General features: G+C 56.6%; 1 protein-coding gene across 2 annotated transcripts in view; it reads right to left on the reverse strand.

Annotated features, from left to right (window-relative positions):
* Positions 1-215: 215 nt before the first annotated feature.
* Positions 216-17,120, reverse strand: part of KIAA1755 (KIAA1755 ortholog) — a 40,306-nt gene continuing 23,401 nt past the window's right edge. Inside the window, exons 6-15 of one of the 2 annotated variants that reach the window (XR_009605588.3) lie at positions 15,823-15,916; positions 14,888-14,974; positions 13,854-13,970; positions 12,026-12,124; positions 10,925-11,073; positions 8,789-8,927; positions 7,434-7,556; positions 6,555-6,758; positions 4,959-5,198; positions 2,639-2,748 (exon numbers count right to left, since the gene is read on the reverse strand). Coding sequence is in view for 1 of the 2 variants with exons in the window: in XM_060617422.3 (XP_060473405.1) it covers positions 2,179-2,748; positions 6,555-6,758; positions 7,434-7,556; positions 8,789-8,927; positions 10,925-11,073; positions 12,026-12,124; positions 13,854-13,970; positions 14,888-14,974; positions 15,823-15,916 (1,582 nt within the window). In the remaining variant the exon portion in view is untranslated. Of the gene's footprint in view, positions 2,749-4,958; positions 5,199-6,554; positions 6,759-7,433; positions 7,557-8,788; positions 8,928-10,924; positions 11,074-12,025; positions 12,125-13,853; positions 13,971-14,887; positions 14,975-15,822; positions 15,917-17,120 lie in introns of both variants that reach the window. The other variant, XM_060617422.3, reaches the window with a different exon arrangement.

Here is a 17,120-nt window from a genome sequence, read left to right on the forward strand (position 1 = left end):
ATCAGCGTGTTATCAGGTCCTGGCTCTGCCACTCTCTGCGTGGCACTTCTCGGAGTCTGTTTCCTCCTCAGTAAAACGGAGTGAAATTGGTATTGGCCTCACATGACTGTCGTGAAAGATTCAGTGAGCCCTGTACAACTTTTCAGGTGTTTAGCACCGAGCTAGGCAGGAAGAAAATGCAGAGTAAACGTCAGCTATTACATTATGTATTATTTTATTCGTTATTATATTTCGTTTCGGCATCCCCTCTCCATGGGCTACTGTGATGGGATTTGGCACTTTTTAGAGAGCAGAGGGATGCGCAAGATGGCTTTGGGGAGCCCTCCCTTCCAAGAATTCCAGGACCATCCGTCCCCTTCCTCAGCCCCCCTCAACCCTCGCAGTGTCTGTATTCTCTCAGAAGTTAGTTTCCATCCTTGCACCCCAGGTGCCCTGGCTCCCTGCCTGTGGTCCCCACTGGTTGGATGCTGTTGCTATAGCAACAGCATTTTAAGAGCCTTCGGCCCCCTGTCTGAGGCGACAGGCATGGATGGAGGGAGGTGGGCTTATCAAATGCCTCCTGTATCCTCAGGCCCGTCTGGACTGCAAGGCAGGAGAGTGGAATGCAAGAAACAGAGCTAGCCTGGGGTGGGGGGCCAGCTCAGACCCCAGCCCCAAGTGTTGCCCAGCAGCACCCCACCTCGCTGTGTCACATGGGAAACACCTGAGCGGTTGATTATAAATGCAGATTCCAGCCATGCCCTGGCCCCAAGGGCCTGATTTTAATTATCTGGGCGGGACCCCCTAGGAGGCTGCCTTTGATCAGCTCTGCTCGTGGTCCTGAGGCAGGCAGGCCACAGACCACACTTGCCAAAATCTTAAGTCCTAGAAGATTCCTGAAAGCCAACTTGGGCACTGAGGTTTGTGTTGCTTTCCCTGCTGAGCTGTCTCTGGAAAAACTCGCCTTGTCCTCCACACCAGTCCCGCCTCCCTCTCCTTCCACAGATGAGCTAAGGGCCCCACCCTCTGTCTGGAGCCAGGAAAATTCCAGGGCCGGGCTGCCAGGGGCCACCTTGGTAACGTACCGGAGGTGGAGACAGGGGTTCACAGTTTCTCAGCATCAGGACATTCCGGGGAGGTGCTAGCAGGGGTTACTCTGGGCCATGTGAAAGGCCGGCTGTCTTCTAGATACTCTGAGAGCAGAGGTGCGAAGGCCTCCCCACCTTGACCCCCTGCTTCACGGGGATGTGGCTCCCCACTCTCACCCAGTCCCAACACCAGCAGAACCCCATGACGCTGTGCCTAAAGAGCGTCCTGGGGTCGCGGGAGTGGGCCCCATAGAGTCTGAGAAGACATGTGGGGAGGGGAAGCAGGTTCTCTCTGGAGGGCCAGGACAAGTGGGGTTCCTGGAAGGTGAGACAGAGGGCCCTCGCCGGTGGGAGGAGCAGAGCAGAGAGTGCATTCTTACTCCTTTGGGGTGCACTAACTGGCTCCTAGGAGATGATTCTCTTCGCGGAGGCCAACGGCCTAGAGAATAAACAGCCGGCTGTGCAGGGATTTGCCTGACAACAACACACCCTTTATTCCCTTTCCAGACTCCCCTCTACTCCTCCACCGGAGGATCCTGAGTTCACCGCCAGATAAACAGGCACTGGAATCCGTGTCTCAGATAAGAAGCCACTCCCGAGTCCCCCCGCTCGTGACAAGGGTGCCCCGTGGGCCCCCCGGGGAAGCTTGTGTACCCCTGAACTCCAGGTGGTTGCCTCTGAGACTTCTGGAAGGGTCTGTACCAATTACACTTTCCACGACAGGACCGGGGGTTATGCAGTCGGTCCCGGGGTCCCGGGCTCTACTGTGTCCTGCCCTGCCCTCCACACTCCCTACTTCTATGTGAGTCGGGTCTTCCTGGAGTTTCCTGGAGCTCAGAGCGGGTTCAGGCTCCTGCCCTCTCCTGGTGACACATACAGCAAGTGTCAGGAGCCACGTCCAGAGGGGCTCAGCCAGGGCTCCAGAACTGCCTCTTGTCGCTGGGCCCCTCCCCAGCCACCCCCTGGAGCCTGGTGTGAGTGGTGGGGGTCCTAGCTAGAGAGATGCAGGGGACTTGTCTGGGGTGAGTCCTCCAGAGACGTCTGTGAGTCTGTCCCCTCTGAGGAGAAGCTGCCTCCAGCGGGGTGGGGGGGTGTGACTCTGCCTGGGGAGTCACTGCCAGGAGACGAGAGGGGCAAGGAGAGGCTCCGAGGCAGGATCAAAGGGCTCCCGGGGACCTTTGCCTTCATCAGCCTCTACAGCCTGGCCAGCTTCCTGGGCCAGAAGGCCTTCCTGGAAACTTCCATTCTGCCCCTCTCGGGGGGCCCGAGGCCAATAGGAATTTGGCGGTCGATCCAGGCCCAGGGAGTCCCGGAGGGGTCCCCTGGAAGCGACCGCTGCATTCAGACCCCGACCCTCGGCCGCCGCCTTTCTTAGTTCTGGGTGTGCCGAGTGGGCGGCGGGCCCCGCTGGGCACGGACAGTGGGCCAGTGCCCTCTTCAGGAGGGTCTGGATCTCCTCGTGTCTCACCCGGGCCTCCTCCCACAGGGCCTGGCCGGGGCCCTCCTGGCTCAGAGAGGCCACCTGCAGCCCCATGGCCATGAGCTTCTCGGCAGGGAACTCGGATGCCAGTCGCCGCAGGTAGCGGTGGAGGAGGCGCTGGTCTCCGGGGCTGGCCCTTTGGGTCTTGCCCAGCCTGAGCTGCCTCATCAGGTCCTGACAGTCCACGTGAAACCAGGTTATCTGGGGGCGAGAAGAGAGGGATGTGGGGTTCAGGCTGGGAGCGGGGCCGTGGGGCTCCATGAGGACGGGATGTGCATCTCCGAGCAGAAAACACCGACTGCCGGGTTGAATTCTTAAGACGTTGCCAAGTCGATGCCCCGGCCTCCTCTGTGGGGTCATGAGAGTCTCTGCCACCAGCCAAGGCCACGGTTTCGCTCTCGCCCCTGAGGTCAACACACCTGCGACCAGCAAACAGCCCCCGGCCCCCTGGGGATCCTCAGGCATGACCTGGGGGCCAGCCAAGCCTCACCCCTCTCGGGGGGGGGGGGGGCGATCCAGAGCGGGGCATCCGGCTCCTCGGGTTGTCCTAACGACTGCATTCACCCCTCACGACTGGCGCAGAGGGAGGCGTCAGGTGTCGCACTGATGTTTATGGAGCACCTCCGGCTGGCCAGGCTCTGTGCATCTCACGCGCGATCCCACTGAACCGCACCCCGCAGCCCGTTTTACGGAGGACGAATCCGAGGCTCAGAGACAGGAAATCACTTGCCCCGGGTCACACTGCAGTTCAGTGTGGGATCTGAACTCAGATGTATCCAGTCTTTGACAGAGTATCTTGCAAGCACCTCCCTGCCCGGGCGACATCGGCCCAGGCAGGGCTGCGTCCCCGAGCAGTCGCTGGAGAGACCATCAGCCAACCCGGCCCGGGGGGAGGGGGGGGGGGCTCCTCCCTCAGCCCGGCCTCTGCCCCACTGTGGGATTCTGCGTGTCCCTATTTCACCCACAAAATGTCTACAGGCTGCAAAGGAGCCAACACGTTTCCCAGCAGCTCGTGAAAAACATAATCTTTCTCTCCATTAATTTAGAACCGACAGCGAGCTGTTAGCTGTGGGGATTGGAGAACCGTTTTCTCCAAGGAAACCATCTTTCCGCGGATTAAGGGAACTTGTCTTTAGATAAATGGCTTCATATTCGCGGAAGCACACGGAGCTCATGGCTGGGAAAGGGCTCCATAAATCTCTGTTAGCGGCGCGATTGTGTTATTATTATTTAGTGCCAAAGCCTCCGCACGCGCGCTCTCTGCCCGGGGCTGGGCCCAGCACAGGGCTGTCCTGTCTGTCTGTCTGTCTGGCACTTGATCTTCCAGGCTGAGCTGGACAGGGATGGGGGCAGCCTGCTGAACCCTTCGTTGTGCGGATGAAGATCCGGGGCCGGAGAGGAACCGGGTCAAACAGCGAGAGGGCCACGCGCAGTGGGATTCAAGGTCAGGGTGCCACCTCCCGTAGGATTCCCAGGCCTGGGTGGGGCTCTATCTTCCCACATGCCCCCAACCTTCCTGCTCCCTCCTCCCTCTTCCTCCATCCACTTGGTCACCGACAACAGACAAGCAGGTGAGGAGGCAACAGGAAAATTCCAGATCACGGTGAGCACCGTGAAGTGAGAAAAACAGGGGGGGACGAGAGGGAATGGGGGCCAGGAGGGGCCTCGGCGGGGAGGGGACATGTGAGCTGAGCACTGAAGAAAGTTAAGAAACCAGCCGGTCTTAAGGAAAAGCGTTCCCAACTGAGGGAAGGGCAAGTGAGAAGGCCCAGAGGTGCAGCAAGTGTGTTTTAAGGGGCTGAGATCAGCCGGAATCAGCACGTGAGGAGAGAAGGGGCCAGCTGCCCTTGACGCACGGGGCATTGCTACCACTCCTACTGCTGCTAATGATAATAATATTGGCGTTTATAATAATCATCCCAAATTTGAGTAAAGTCTGGGGTGGTTACTTACATTGAGTTTAATTCTCTCACTACCCAGCAAGAGCCAGATGATCTGCGTTTGAATCTCAGCTCGGCCATTTCCCAGCTGTGTGACCCTGGATGAGTTATTTGACCTCTCTGTGTTTCCTTGTGTGTGACTTGGGCATAATAATAGCACCTGCCTCAGAGGATGGGTGTGGCAATAAAATGACATGTGAAATGACAGACAGGGCCTGCCACATAGTAAGAGCTACAGAAGCCTTGGTTATTATTACTATTTTGATCGTTATTATTGACGAGGAGCTGAGGCCCAGGGCAGTGAAGACCATGGCTGCGGTCACACAGCCTTGGGGGGGCAGGAGCCGCCCCTGGCTCTAAGCCTCAGGTTCTGCCACTGCCTGGCTCTCTTCTGTCAGCTGGGAGCGGGATCCCCTGGCTGCCACCGTCCATATCCCTTGCCCGCTGCGCCTCAGAGGCAGAGAAAATGACCTGTCCTCCCAGCGCCCCAGGGGGACTTGAGCAGAGTCCCTCTCGCTTCCCCTCTGAAGCATCCTGACTTCTCCATCCTTTGTGTGCTGAGCCAGCCTGACAGCTGGGAGGCTGGGGTCAGGCTCTTCCCCTGCTCTGTCCTCAGGGGCGAGTCTGGGGATGCTGGGCCTGGACCGGAGCTGTGGGTTCTTGTCCCATCCAGGGTACAGCTCTCCCAGGCTGCTGCTGGTCCCCCTAGGCCTCAGTGCCCCCAGGAGAAAAGTGAGAGATTTGCTCAAATGGATTGGGGGGTGGGGTCTTAAGTCAAATCCTGCTTGACCATCGGCCCTCTGGGGAACCTTGTGCAAGGCACATTCCTCAGTTTCCTCATCTGCAGAATGGAAACAATGTTCGTGCCCCTCCCCCATAAAGATATGGTGAGATTAGGGGAGCCTGGCTGGTTCAGTCAGTAGGGCATGTGACTCCTGATCTCAGGGTTGTGAGTTTGAGTTCCACAGTGGGCATAGAGCCTACTTAAAAAAAAAAAAAGAATTGAAAAAAAGAGAAAGATATGGTGAGATCAAATCAGATAAGGTTTGTGAAGCACTTAGAAGAGTGTCCAACAGGGAGTTCACAGTCACGAATTCGGGCTACTCTCATAATAATCCTATCATCATCACACCTGATTGAACATGGGAACCTGTTACCATCCACACCCCCACCTTTGGAGAAGAACACAGAGCAGGAACGCATCTGTGTTCAAATTCCAGCTCTTCTTTTCTGCAGCTGTGTGGCCTTGGGCAAGGCCCTTCTCTTCTTAGGGCCTCAGCATCCTCATCTGTAAAATGGGACCACTCTGCCTTGCCACACTGGATTGCCCAGAGACGACGGATGCAAAGCAGCAGAGTTCGTCTTGCCTCCGACCCCAGCACTGCCCCCGATCCCCTCCCCCGGAGGAGCCCTGTCTTTTCCTCCCCACTGCTGGCCAAACTCTGGGCTCCTGGCCAGGACTAAGGCCTCTGTTCTGGGGGTGCTCAGAAAAGACTCCGGGCCCACCCTCCGCCAACTGTCCCCTCCTTCCCCAGCTCCCACCCACTGTGTAAGGCAAGGCGAGGCATGGAAAAGAGCACTACGATGGTGCCACGGGCTTCCCGTGTGACACTGGCTAAGTGTCAGTCCTTCTCTGATCCTGTTTCCCCAACTCTGCAACGGAAGTTTCTTAGGCTGGTCTGACCGCCTGAAGTTGTCTGCGGAGAGCTATGCGTAGAGAGGAAGTCTATGGCTTTGACTGGATTCTCGGAAATACCAGGTCCCCTTCCCCTAATCCCAATGTTTAAGAGGCAGATGATATCTGAGTGTCCTTTGAGAGCTGACTTCGAGGCTGCTGGGAGGCTGCCTGGTGTAATGGGACAAGCTGGGGTCCGAGATCGGCTGGGACTGACTTAAGGGGGTCACCTATCCTCTCCAACCTTGCTTCTCTTCTGGAAAATGCAGGTAACAATAGAATGAATCCTCCAGAGAGCCTCGTGCTGTGTGTGGGCTGCTCCCTGCCCCCTCCCCCCTCACTTCCCAGCTGGACGGGGCGGGGAGGGTCTGTGCGGGCGGCCACAGGCTCACCTTCTTGCAGAAGTGGTATAGACGGAGCAGGGTCTCCAGGTCCGTGCGCTGCCGCTCGGCCGCCATGTAGAAGTGGGTCAGCTTGGCCTGGAAGGCCCGCTGGGTGGAGGTGAAGGCCACCAGTTCCGGGAGCTCTGCTCCTCCGGCCGCAGCTCCCAGCTGAGCTGCCTGCTTGGACAGCTCCAGGCCCCGGCGGTACTGGGCCTGAGCGGGAGAGGAGAGGTGTCCATTCGGGTGCCATCTTAGCTGAGGCCTCCCTCAGAGGCCAGGAACCTCTGCCGCCCCACTGCTGAGTTGTCGGGCTTCCCAGACCTCTGTTGTGTCATCTACAAAATGGGCACCGGGCCTCCGCCTCAGCAGTTCACTTGCCTAGCTGGGACTCTGCTCGCTGTCACCTCCTTCGGGGAAACTTCCCTGACCCAGGGTCTGGGTTAGGGACTCCTGCCATGTGTCCCCACATTTCTCCCTTTCTGTTTCCTGTTTTTCTGGCACCCCAGCCCCCACTGGCCTGGGAGCTCCCTGAGGGCTGAATCACCCATGTCCTAGGCTCCCGTACGTCAAGGGTGCAAATTCCTTGCCCCTGACCTGTGAGGCTGACTTAATAGGTCTCTGGTGGGACCCTGGAGTCTGCATTTTATAAAATCTCCCAGGGATTCTGAGATAGGTCTTCGTTTGGATGTGGTGATCCAGGAAGGCTTCCTGGAGGAGACAGCATCTAAGCGGAACCCTTTCCGATCCATGCTGGTCTCCTCACTGTCTCTGGACGTTTCTTTGCACTCTCCCCCCTGCACACCTTTGCCCTAGCAGTGCCCCCCACCCCCGCCCCCCACGGCCCTCTCCATTTGCTCGGATCCTGCTCCTCAGTCTTTAGGAACGCACTGCGGCCTGGAGAAAGAAGTCCTCAAACTCCGCGTGGGCTTTCTCCACAGTCTCCAAGCTTCTGTCTTTGGGCGTCAGCATTTGCAGGCACCGGCTCCCCTCCTGCTCCATCCAGTTGCTGACCTGGGGCAGGGGAGGGAAGTGCGGACATGAGGGGTGCCTGGGAGACGTCCCTCGGCCAGCTCCCCGCTCCCTGGGAAGTGGGGATCGTGTCCTCACTGATTCAGTGGCGGGGCCTGCGCCCGTTGGCCTGGACCGAGACCCTCCCGGTTCTGGGCAGAAGGGACAGTTTGGGGAGGGTGGGTGCATTGTCATGTTCTTCAAGTAGCTGAAGGGGACAGGACTCTCCGAGTGGGACCCCAGGGGGCACCTGGCCCGGCCAGTGCCATGCACGAAGTAGGCCGTCCGTGCGCGCTTGTCTGAATGAAGTCTCACGGTGGCAAATTTGAGCTTACCCTAACCACTCAGCGCTGCTAATCAGAAAAGAGGCAGCCTGCAGAGTAATGAGCTCCTCATCCCCGGGGCTATGCAAACAGGAAATGCTGCCTTCTGTAGAGCAAGGTGCGTGGGCCCGCTGTGAACTAACTCACTGTGCGAACTGGGCAAGTCGCGTCCCCTTTCTGGGCCTTAGTTTATCCAGTGGCAAAATGGGGTAGGCGTGAGGATTCGATGAGGGACAGAGGGGATAAAATGGCCCTCGAACCCAGGAGCAGAAGTCCCCTTCTTACCCTGGGATGCCTTAAAGAGTATGTACTCACTCCCTTTACCCTCGAAAAGCCCATTCGTGGCAGGCACTCATATTATCCCCCCATCTGACAGATGAGGAGACTGAGGCAATGAATAGTTAAATAACTTGTCTGGGGTCCGGGTCAGTGCTGGAGCCAGGACTAGAACCCAGGCCGTCCGTGTGCCCCCCAGCCCCCAGCATGAAGGGCTGCACTGTTTCTAGACGCCGGCAGTCGGGTGAGGTGATGCCGGGGGTGGGCTCCAACATCAGATTCCCAGGTGTGTGACCACAGGCAGGTGACGCAATGTCTTCCGGCCTCAGTTTCCTCATCGATGAGTGGGAGCGATCCTAGCATCTTCCCCCATCCCTGGTAGGCGGTAAGGTTGGAAAATCATTGTATACGCAAAGGCTCTGGCCCGGGGCTCGGCAGGATGAGAACAGCTTTCGGGGTTATGTCTTCACCCGCGCGGCACTTCTGTAGTGCCGTGTCATACGCTGCGTCACAGGCCGCCCGCCTGGCTCTTGAAGAACGGCCAGCTTCGTGTCCTTACACCAGAGCAGAGTGCCTGGCTGGGGCAGGGCCTGGAGCAGGGCCTTCCCCCACCCAGAGGCCAGCCTCCCCTTTCACCTGGTGGATGGCAGCCTCCAGGCGGCCGAGGCGGACGCGGAGCTCCAGCGCCCCCAGGAGGTGGTTAGAGGCAGTGACCAGGACATGCAGCTGTTCATCCACGAGGCCGTACCAGGCGACAGCTTCGGCCAGATGGCTCCTGGGAGGTGGAAGAGGGTGCAAGAGGGCCCAAGATGCCCTCCCCACCAGTACGCCTGCCCCCCCCCCCAGCCCCCACCAGTTCCGTGGCTCCAGCCTGGGTATTCCAGCTGCCGACTTGCTGGGTGACCTTGGGCAGGTCCCTATACCTCTCTGGGTCTCAGACTCGGCCTTTCCTGGGACGGAGAAGGCCAGAGGACACAGTGGGAAACCGAAAGACCCTCCCCTTCCCTGGGAGATGCCCTGGGAATCCGAGTTGGACAGATCTGGGTTCAAATCTCAACACCCACCCTAAGCCAACTGAGTCAGGCTCTGAGTGCAGCCTGGACATTAGCACTTTCTAAAGCTTCTTAGATGGTTTCAGGGGGGCAGCAAGGGCTGAGAACCAGCCCTCACACTTTCAAAACTCTTGACGGTATCTGGCACCCACTGTTAGTGCTTATTATTCCTAATGTCATGATGGTGAGTGGCTGTAACCCGCCTTTCCACCACAGCCTCCATTTTACAGATGAGAAAACTGAGGTCCAGAGAGAGGAACTGACTCTCACGCATCGCATTCTGAATTGGAATCCAGTCTACAGCTTTTTTTGCACATAATTTAAAAAAAATAGTCAAAGCCCGCAAGACATAAATGAAAGGGAGCAGACGGGAGTCTGGCACGGCGACACTCCGGTGAGGGGAGGACTCTCCGGAATCCCACCCCACCCTCCTCTGCCCTACAGGGTCTTATTTCAGATGGAAAAGGGAAAAAAGGACACGGAAGGAAAGCCTGCCATCTTTGCTCTGGGCCTCCCCCATCTGACTGCAGCTTCCCGCAGATCACTGCCTCTCCAGGAAGGGGTGAAGGCCCAGGGTCGATGCATGGAAAATGCCAGCCAGCCTGGCAGACACCGGGAGGAAGGGGTGGGCAGGCGGGAGCTGCAGGGACCCCTCTGCAGAACAAGCGCCGCGGCTCATGTGGGACCACACCGCCCCCTGGTGGAGCTGCTGGTGGCCAACAGTCTGGGGAGGCCTATGGCCGACAGGGACAGTGAGGCGGGGTCACGCTGGGAAAGACAGTGCCGGGCTGCGTGACAAGCACCAGGACCCACTTCAGTGCGAATCTGTCCGTGGACGCAGCTCAGGGCGGTGTGTTCGAGATTCTGGGCCAGGCTGCCTGGGTTAAGTCCTGACCCCCACACATCTCAGCTGTGTGACCCTGGGAAAGTCACTTAACCTCTCTCCGAGCCTCAGACCCCTCCACTGTAAAATGAGGATAAGACAAGACTCCACCTAGTGGGAATTAGACATGTTAATATTTGCAAAGCCCTTAGCACAAGGCTATGCTCGTACTAAGCGCTATTTAGGTGTTAGTTAAATAAACAAGTTGTTCTTGGAAGCTTAGGCGAACTTAGTAATTGTGTTTGTTCTAACGGAGACAAAATATCTCCAATTACTGACTGATTTAATTACTGATTGGCACCCCCGCCCCTAACTTAAGAAAACCCGTAATTTCCAGGAATGTGTATTTGTTTTGTTTTGTTTTGTGGCTCTGAGACCATGGCCACGGCTGACGGTTCTCTCCGCCAGGCTGAGAAGCCCACCAGGGAAGGCTGGGTGGTGCAGGGGTTACTGCTCAGATGTCCTGGCTCATCTATCATTTCGCTGAGCCTCGGTTACCCATCAGCAAAATGAGGACGATGTGGCCCTCACAAGGTTCTTTTGAGGAATCAACGAGATGGACCCTTGAAGGGATTCAGCCCAGTGTCTTAGAAAGTCAGAGAAAGTGCTTGAGGGTGACTGGAAACGAGCAGGAGCTGTCCTCTGATGCCCACTTTGGGCTGAAGATGGCCGGGGCTGAAGGAGGGGCAGCAGAGAAGGGACCTTACCAAAGCCTCAGCCCAGGATACGGACCCTGCAAATGCCCCCATGCTGGACATCCTTAGGGCCCACCCTATGCGCTCCCAGCTCCCAGGCCAGTGGACAAAGCTTGGGGAGGAAAAACCTGGCTGTTCATACCTGACATCAGGGTTGAAGTCCAGCCTACTGGCTTCCTGCCGTAGCCTGGCCAGAGTGGCTCCCCCTTCCCGCTGGAGGCCCAGCAGCCCTGGGTCCCTCAGCACGGTCTCCATCAGCTCCTTGGACTTGCTCAGACACCTGGAGGCTTCCTGCCAGTGTAGGGAGGTGGCCTGAGGCCCCATCCCCACTCTCCTTCTACAGCCTTCCAGGGCTCCCCACACCCAGATCATGCCTGACTCCCCCAGTTCGGCATTCAAGGTCCTGCATCAAGTCTATCCTTTCTATCGCCAAAACATCTCCTCGAGCCACGCCTCCTCTTGTCACCATGGCAACCTCACGGGAGCAACCCCCACCAATCCAGGGTCTACACCTCTTGTTAGGACACTCACCCCTGCCTCTTCACTGGTTTCCCTGCTGCTCTCTGGCTCCCCCTGCAGTCTGTTCCCCACATGGCAGCTGGCAGGATCTCAAAGCGGCAATGTGTTCGCCCTGCTGCTTAAAATTCTCCAGGGCTTTTCCTGCTGGCTTAGAGTCGAATCCCAACCCAAGTCCTTGATACAACCTCTTCTGGTTTCTTCTCTTCTAGTTCTTCTCTTCTCTTGCCCCGCTCCCACCGCTCTGTTCTACATTGGCCTCCATGCTATTCTCGAACATACCAGAACAACCCCACCTCAGCACCCTGGTATGTATTTGTTCTCCAGGTGGAGCAGTCCCCCTCTGTTCCCATGGCCAGCTCCTTCTCATCTTCAACCGAAATGCCATCTCTTTAGGGAGGCCCTCCCTCCTTCCCCATTGTTCTCAATCTTATTTTCATGGCATTTGGCACAATTTGGAACTACGCACCCGTTTCTTTGCTCATTTTCTTAATGACTACTCCTACCTCTGCACCCTAAACCCTATGAGGGCAGGGACAGGACAGTGTGCCCCAGGCTGGGTCTCCAGGATATGACATATAGTGAGTGTCCAGTAAATATTAGTCAAGTGAGCGGATAAAAAAAAAACGGGATGATGACGCCCACCCCGGCTGCCCCCCTCCCTGAGCCCTTGGTCCACGGAATCTGGGGTATAGTGAGGCTTCCCCACCCCATGCTCCTGGCTCACCTGCACCCCTCCAGGGAGGTCGCTCTTCTCAAACTGCTTGATGGAAGCCTTTAGCAAGGAGGAGACCTGGTGCAGCTCAGCAAGGAAGGGGTCCAGCTTCTGCACGATGGAAAGCCAGAGTGGGAGTGTCAGCCCGGGCCAGTGAGGCCACCTGCCCACTCCAGGAGGACACAGGGAGGGCATTAGGCAGTGGTTCTCAGACTTCAGCTGCATCAGAATCACCTGGAGGTCTGGAGAAAATCCGGACTGCTGAGCCCCACTCCCGAGTCCCCGGTTTCATTCCTTTTGGGTGGGGCCCGAGAATGTGCACCTAACAAGTTCCCAAGTGATGCTGATGCTGCTGGTCCAGGGACCATACTTTGGGAACCACTGGTGCTGGGAATGAAAGAAGGAGGAGAAAGAAGGCCCCCAAGGGGATCCTTTGGGGAAGGGGAAGGAGCAGATGGGGGAGGGCAGAGTTAGGGGGCGTCTTCTGCTGGGTCCCACTTCGGCCCAGCTTCCCCGCCGACTAGCTGTGAGACCTTGGGCCAATCGCCTAACCTCTTTGTGCCTCGGCATGCTCCTCTGTAAAATGGGATCGCAGTCGTTCCTACCTTAGGGGCTAGCGTGAGGGTGAAACGTGTGCATTTGTGTGAGGTGCTCAGTGTATCCGATTAGCCAACATCATTATCAGTTTCACATTCTGGGTCTACAGGTTAGATGTCATTTCGAGGGAAGGTTTTAAAGTGAAAATACAGTTCAGAGGCCACTGGATTCACCAGAGGGGAACTGGGGGGGGGGGGGGGCGCCTGTGGGATGAGTAGGAAAGGAGACCACTCAATATATACCCTTTAGTACCATTTGAAGTTTTCACATACTGCCTGTTCAAAAACAGACACATGATAAGCGGGAGAGCACCGGGGCCAAAAACAAATAAACAAAGCACCGCATTAGATTGTTAGTGGAGACGCGTGGTTCTCCCTGGGCGGGGGAGGGGTGATTTCGATCCCCAGGGGACAACAGGCAATGTCTGGAGATGTTTTTGCTTGTCATCATTTGTGAGGTGCTCCTGTCAGAGTGGGTAGTGGCCAGGGACGGTGCTAAGCACGCTGCAGTGCACAAGATCGCTCCCAACAACAAAGAAGCAGCCAGTCCCAAACATGACTGGGGCCGAAGGTGAGCAGCCCTGGTCTAGGGAAAGTCCAGGGCAGCACTTACGGGCACTGCTTTCTGTGCGAGTTAAGCCAGGAATCTTTTGTGTGTTCTTGTGCCAGCCACCCCCGTCCTGTGTGTCCTCATGTACTAAAGTGGGCATGAAATGCCCCCTCCAGGGTTGTGCGGAGACGAGCCTGAGATCATAGGGAGAAGGAGTTTCCTTATTCCCTCCCGCTTTCAGGAGGGAACGAGTCTGCCTCCCTCACCAGACCCTGAGCTCTCCGAGCTGTGTGGGTCCACAGAACGAATGTCCGTCAATTTCATTGGCACTTAGCATAGACACAGCTCTTAGCATGCGCCCGACACTCTTCTAAGCTCTTCGCCCACATGAACTCAAACCTCACAACGGCCCCCTCGAGAGGTACTGCCATTACCGCCCATTTTGTAGTGGAGGAAAAGGGCTCAGAGAAGCTATGTGACTTACCCAAGGTCACACAGCAGAGCTGGGACTGGAACCCAGGCAGTCTGGGTGCAGAGCTTGAGCTCCTCGTTACTGGACTCTGCACCCTCATCATAAATGTATGTTGGATGACTGTCTCTGGACCTGACGGGGTCACTAGATCCAGGGGGCAGGAGAGTGAAGGGAGGAAGAGAAGGAGTTAGGGTGGGCGGTAAAGGCTTTGAGGGTAGGCACCTGGAAGAATTGCACCCACTCGCTGTGGCAGTAGGGGAAGGGGCCTTCCAGGGCTGTGGGCAGCTGCCCGGGGTCCACGTAGTGGCTGAGAGCTCTCAGTGAGGTCACCACCTCTACCTGCAGATGAAAGAAGACAGTCAAGATGACCAAGGGGCTCAGCGTGGCCACACCTGTTTGAGAAGGGCCTGCCAGATCCCTGCCCCAACACCACTCCATCTGCCACAGGTAAGGCTGGCCCTGGCGTTAAGAGTTGCTTTTCCGGGCAAGGATCTTCTCTGGAAAGTCTGACAAATCAAAATTCAGAATGAGCCCCTGGCTAAGGAATGGTAAGTAAACAGCACTCCTACTGCCCCTTCCCCAGCACGTGCCCGAGGCAGACATCATTAATCAATCACCACACTGACTCCCTCTAAGCTCTTTCCCAACACAGATCTCCAGGAAATCACACAAATGGATGAAAGCTGACCCTGGTCACGTAACTTCTTTGTTGTAATCCTTGTTCTGTTCTCCAGTGACCCACCAAGGTGCCGTCTCCTTCTTGGGGCTGAGAAAGGTCACCAAATCCTGACCATATCCTCTAAGACATGGAGGAGGGACGAGGTGGCTGCTTCTCCCAGACAGTGAAGTTGGAGGTTTATGCTAGGAACAGCTCCAGATACCTAAGCTTGGGATTGGGCAGATTCTGTTTGTTTGGGCCCATCTGTTATCCTCGGTACTCAAAGTGTGGTCCACGGACCAGCAGCATCAACATCACCTAGGAGCATGTTAGAGATGCAGGATCCCAGGCCCCATCCAGGGCTACTTCATTAGAACCAGCACTCTGACAAGGTCCCCAAGGGATTCATTGGCACATAAACCCTTAAAAAGCACAGAGCTTCTGGGATTGCCAGAGAGCGAGCACTAGATGATTGATTTGGCCACACCTGCCACGGCAGCAGGGCTGACAATTGTAACGCCCAGCCTCCACTAGGTCACTCCAGGCGGGTCCCAGCTGGTGAATTCTGCACCCCGGCTCAGCTCAGCCTCCCCCTCACCTGGACGTCAGGCAATGTTTCCAGCTGGAGGGCAGCCTCCTTCTCTCCCAGGTAGAACACAGCACGGATGGAGGCTGGGGCCAGGGCCTGTCAGAGAGAACCGTTTCAGAGGTGCTCTGTCTAGACCTTCACTGAGCCCCCTGCTAAGACTCAGGCAAACAGCTGGGGCCGGGGGCGGGGGGGGGGGGGGGGCTCGGCTGGGACGTTTATGTGGTATGTTTGGAAGATGAATGGTTGGAAGTCAGTAGAGCACCAGGTCCAAGCCGAGTTGCAAGCTTCCTAGATGACCAGTCCCCTCTGAGCCTCAGTTTCCCCATCTATAAAGTGAGGAGGGGAAGGAAGAGGAGGGGATCAGACCATAAAGTAAGTGTATGCCAACCTTCCACTTTCTCGCTGCCTAAGCCAGCAACTTACGAACCTCTTCCTTGCTCCTCTGTTCATGAGGCTCATGGGACCTAAGTCTAAGCCCATCGGGGTGGCCACAGAGATCGGTTGGTGGATGAACACCTGAGCTAAGGAGACAGAAAGAAACCTCCTGGGACCTCTGGGAAGCGAATCTCTCACTCTTTCCTACTGGGTGGGCTTCAATGAAAAACCATGGGAAGTGAGAACCAGACTGCCACCAGGGCGGGAAGCCTGGCTGAGAATAGCGCCCTCCCAGGAGAACTCGGCCGGAAATGGAGACAGGAACCAGGTCTTGGTGACAATATCTGAGCCCCTGAATCCAGGCATTTAACTTCTGGATTATCAAGTCACGTGGACCAATGAGCTCACTCTGTCTTCAAGACTGGGCTGGGGTTTCTGTATCTGCAACGAAGAGTTCCTGCCTGGGGTTTCCGGTCCCAGGTCTGTGCCCCTTGGGGCCCCTGAATGCCAGAAGTCCCCTAGAGCTCCCAAGCTCCTTGCTAGGCTGAGGCTGTCCGCCTCCCACTCACCTGGGTGGCCTGCAGGGCACTGACCAGACCAGGGTGTGGAGGCTGTTTCCTGGAATCAATCATAACCGCCAGCCCCTTGGTTTTATCTTCAGGCCTGTGGGTGGTAAACGGAATCGGCAGTCTTGCTGGATGGATGGGACTTTCTTGGGGGAAGGACCTCGTGGAAGGGGAGGGGGCTGGCTGCCAGAAGCCTTGATTTACTGGTGAGCTCTTCATCTCGCAAGACGATTGCCCATGGCCACCCCACTCCAGGAAGCCCTCCGTGATCTTTCTCTAGGCAGAGTCCATTGCTTCTTCTTTGGTGTTCCCACAATACCTCACACAGCCCTCTCTCACACCCTAACAATCATAAGCTATCAGCCACCATCCCAGTTGCGGTGGGTGAGTCGCCCAGCATTTACCCCACCCCCTTCCCATGGGCAGAATTCTGGTTTCGTTCAAGAATCCAATTCCCTCCATAGAACAGGTCCCCCAGGCGCTGGTTTCTGATTGGTTGAGGCCGAGCGTAGCGAGCCAATTCCTCTGGCCAATGGTTGCTTTACATAGGGGTCATGTGACGTGTTTCTGTCCAATGAGGAGTGAGGGGACGTTTGCCGGGGGACTTCTGGGAAAGACCGGCTCTCCTTGAAGAGGCTCTTACTAAGAGCTCTAAAGCAGAGACCAAGAGAAATAAATTTCCTCATGAGTAAAGACATTTCGAATTGGAACTTGTTACTTGCAGCCGAAACGCTGTCACTGGTTCACTCTGTACTTGTCAGCGATTACGTTAGGATTTCCCAAACTGGCTCAATGGTCAGGAGTTGTTAAAAATATCGATTCCTCACCTCCGCCCCTACCCCGAGCCCCCAGACGTCTGGCCCAGCACGTACAGGGTGGGGCAGGGCGTCTGTGTGGTTCCAAGTGCCCTTGGCCATCCTGATGATCAGGCAGGTTGGGAAAATAACCCCCAGTGCCTTCCAGCCTTATGTCCAGCCAGTTCATAGATAAAACCAGAGATCGCCAGTGTGGAGGTGGGGTTTCGGCACTGCCGTAGTATCTGGTCACCCCGGTAAGTTGTTTCATCTTGCCGAGAGCCAATTTTCCCATCTGTAAATGGGGAGAATGGTAGTTTCGGCCCTGCGGGGCTGCGGTGAGGACCGATGAATTCATGAGCGTAAGGCACTCAGTGACTGCTGTAGAGTAAGAGGAATATAAATGTCTTCCGTTGCTATTCCCCTAGAAGGGAAACTGAGGCACACAGCAGCAACGTAGCAGACAGTGAGAAGAGATGAAGCCCCTGTGTTCATGTCCCACACCTC

This window comes from Panthera onca, chromosome A3, assembly GCF_046562875.1.
Source record: "Panthera onca isolate mPanOnc1 chromosome A3, mPanOnc1 haplotype 2, whole genome shotgun sequence".
Taxonomy (NCBI): Eukaryota; Metazoa; Chordata; class Mammalia; order Carnivora; family Felidae; genus Panthera; species Panthera onca.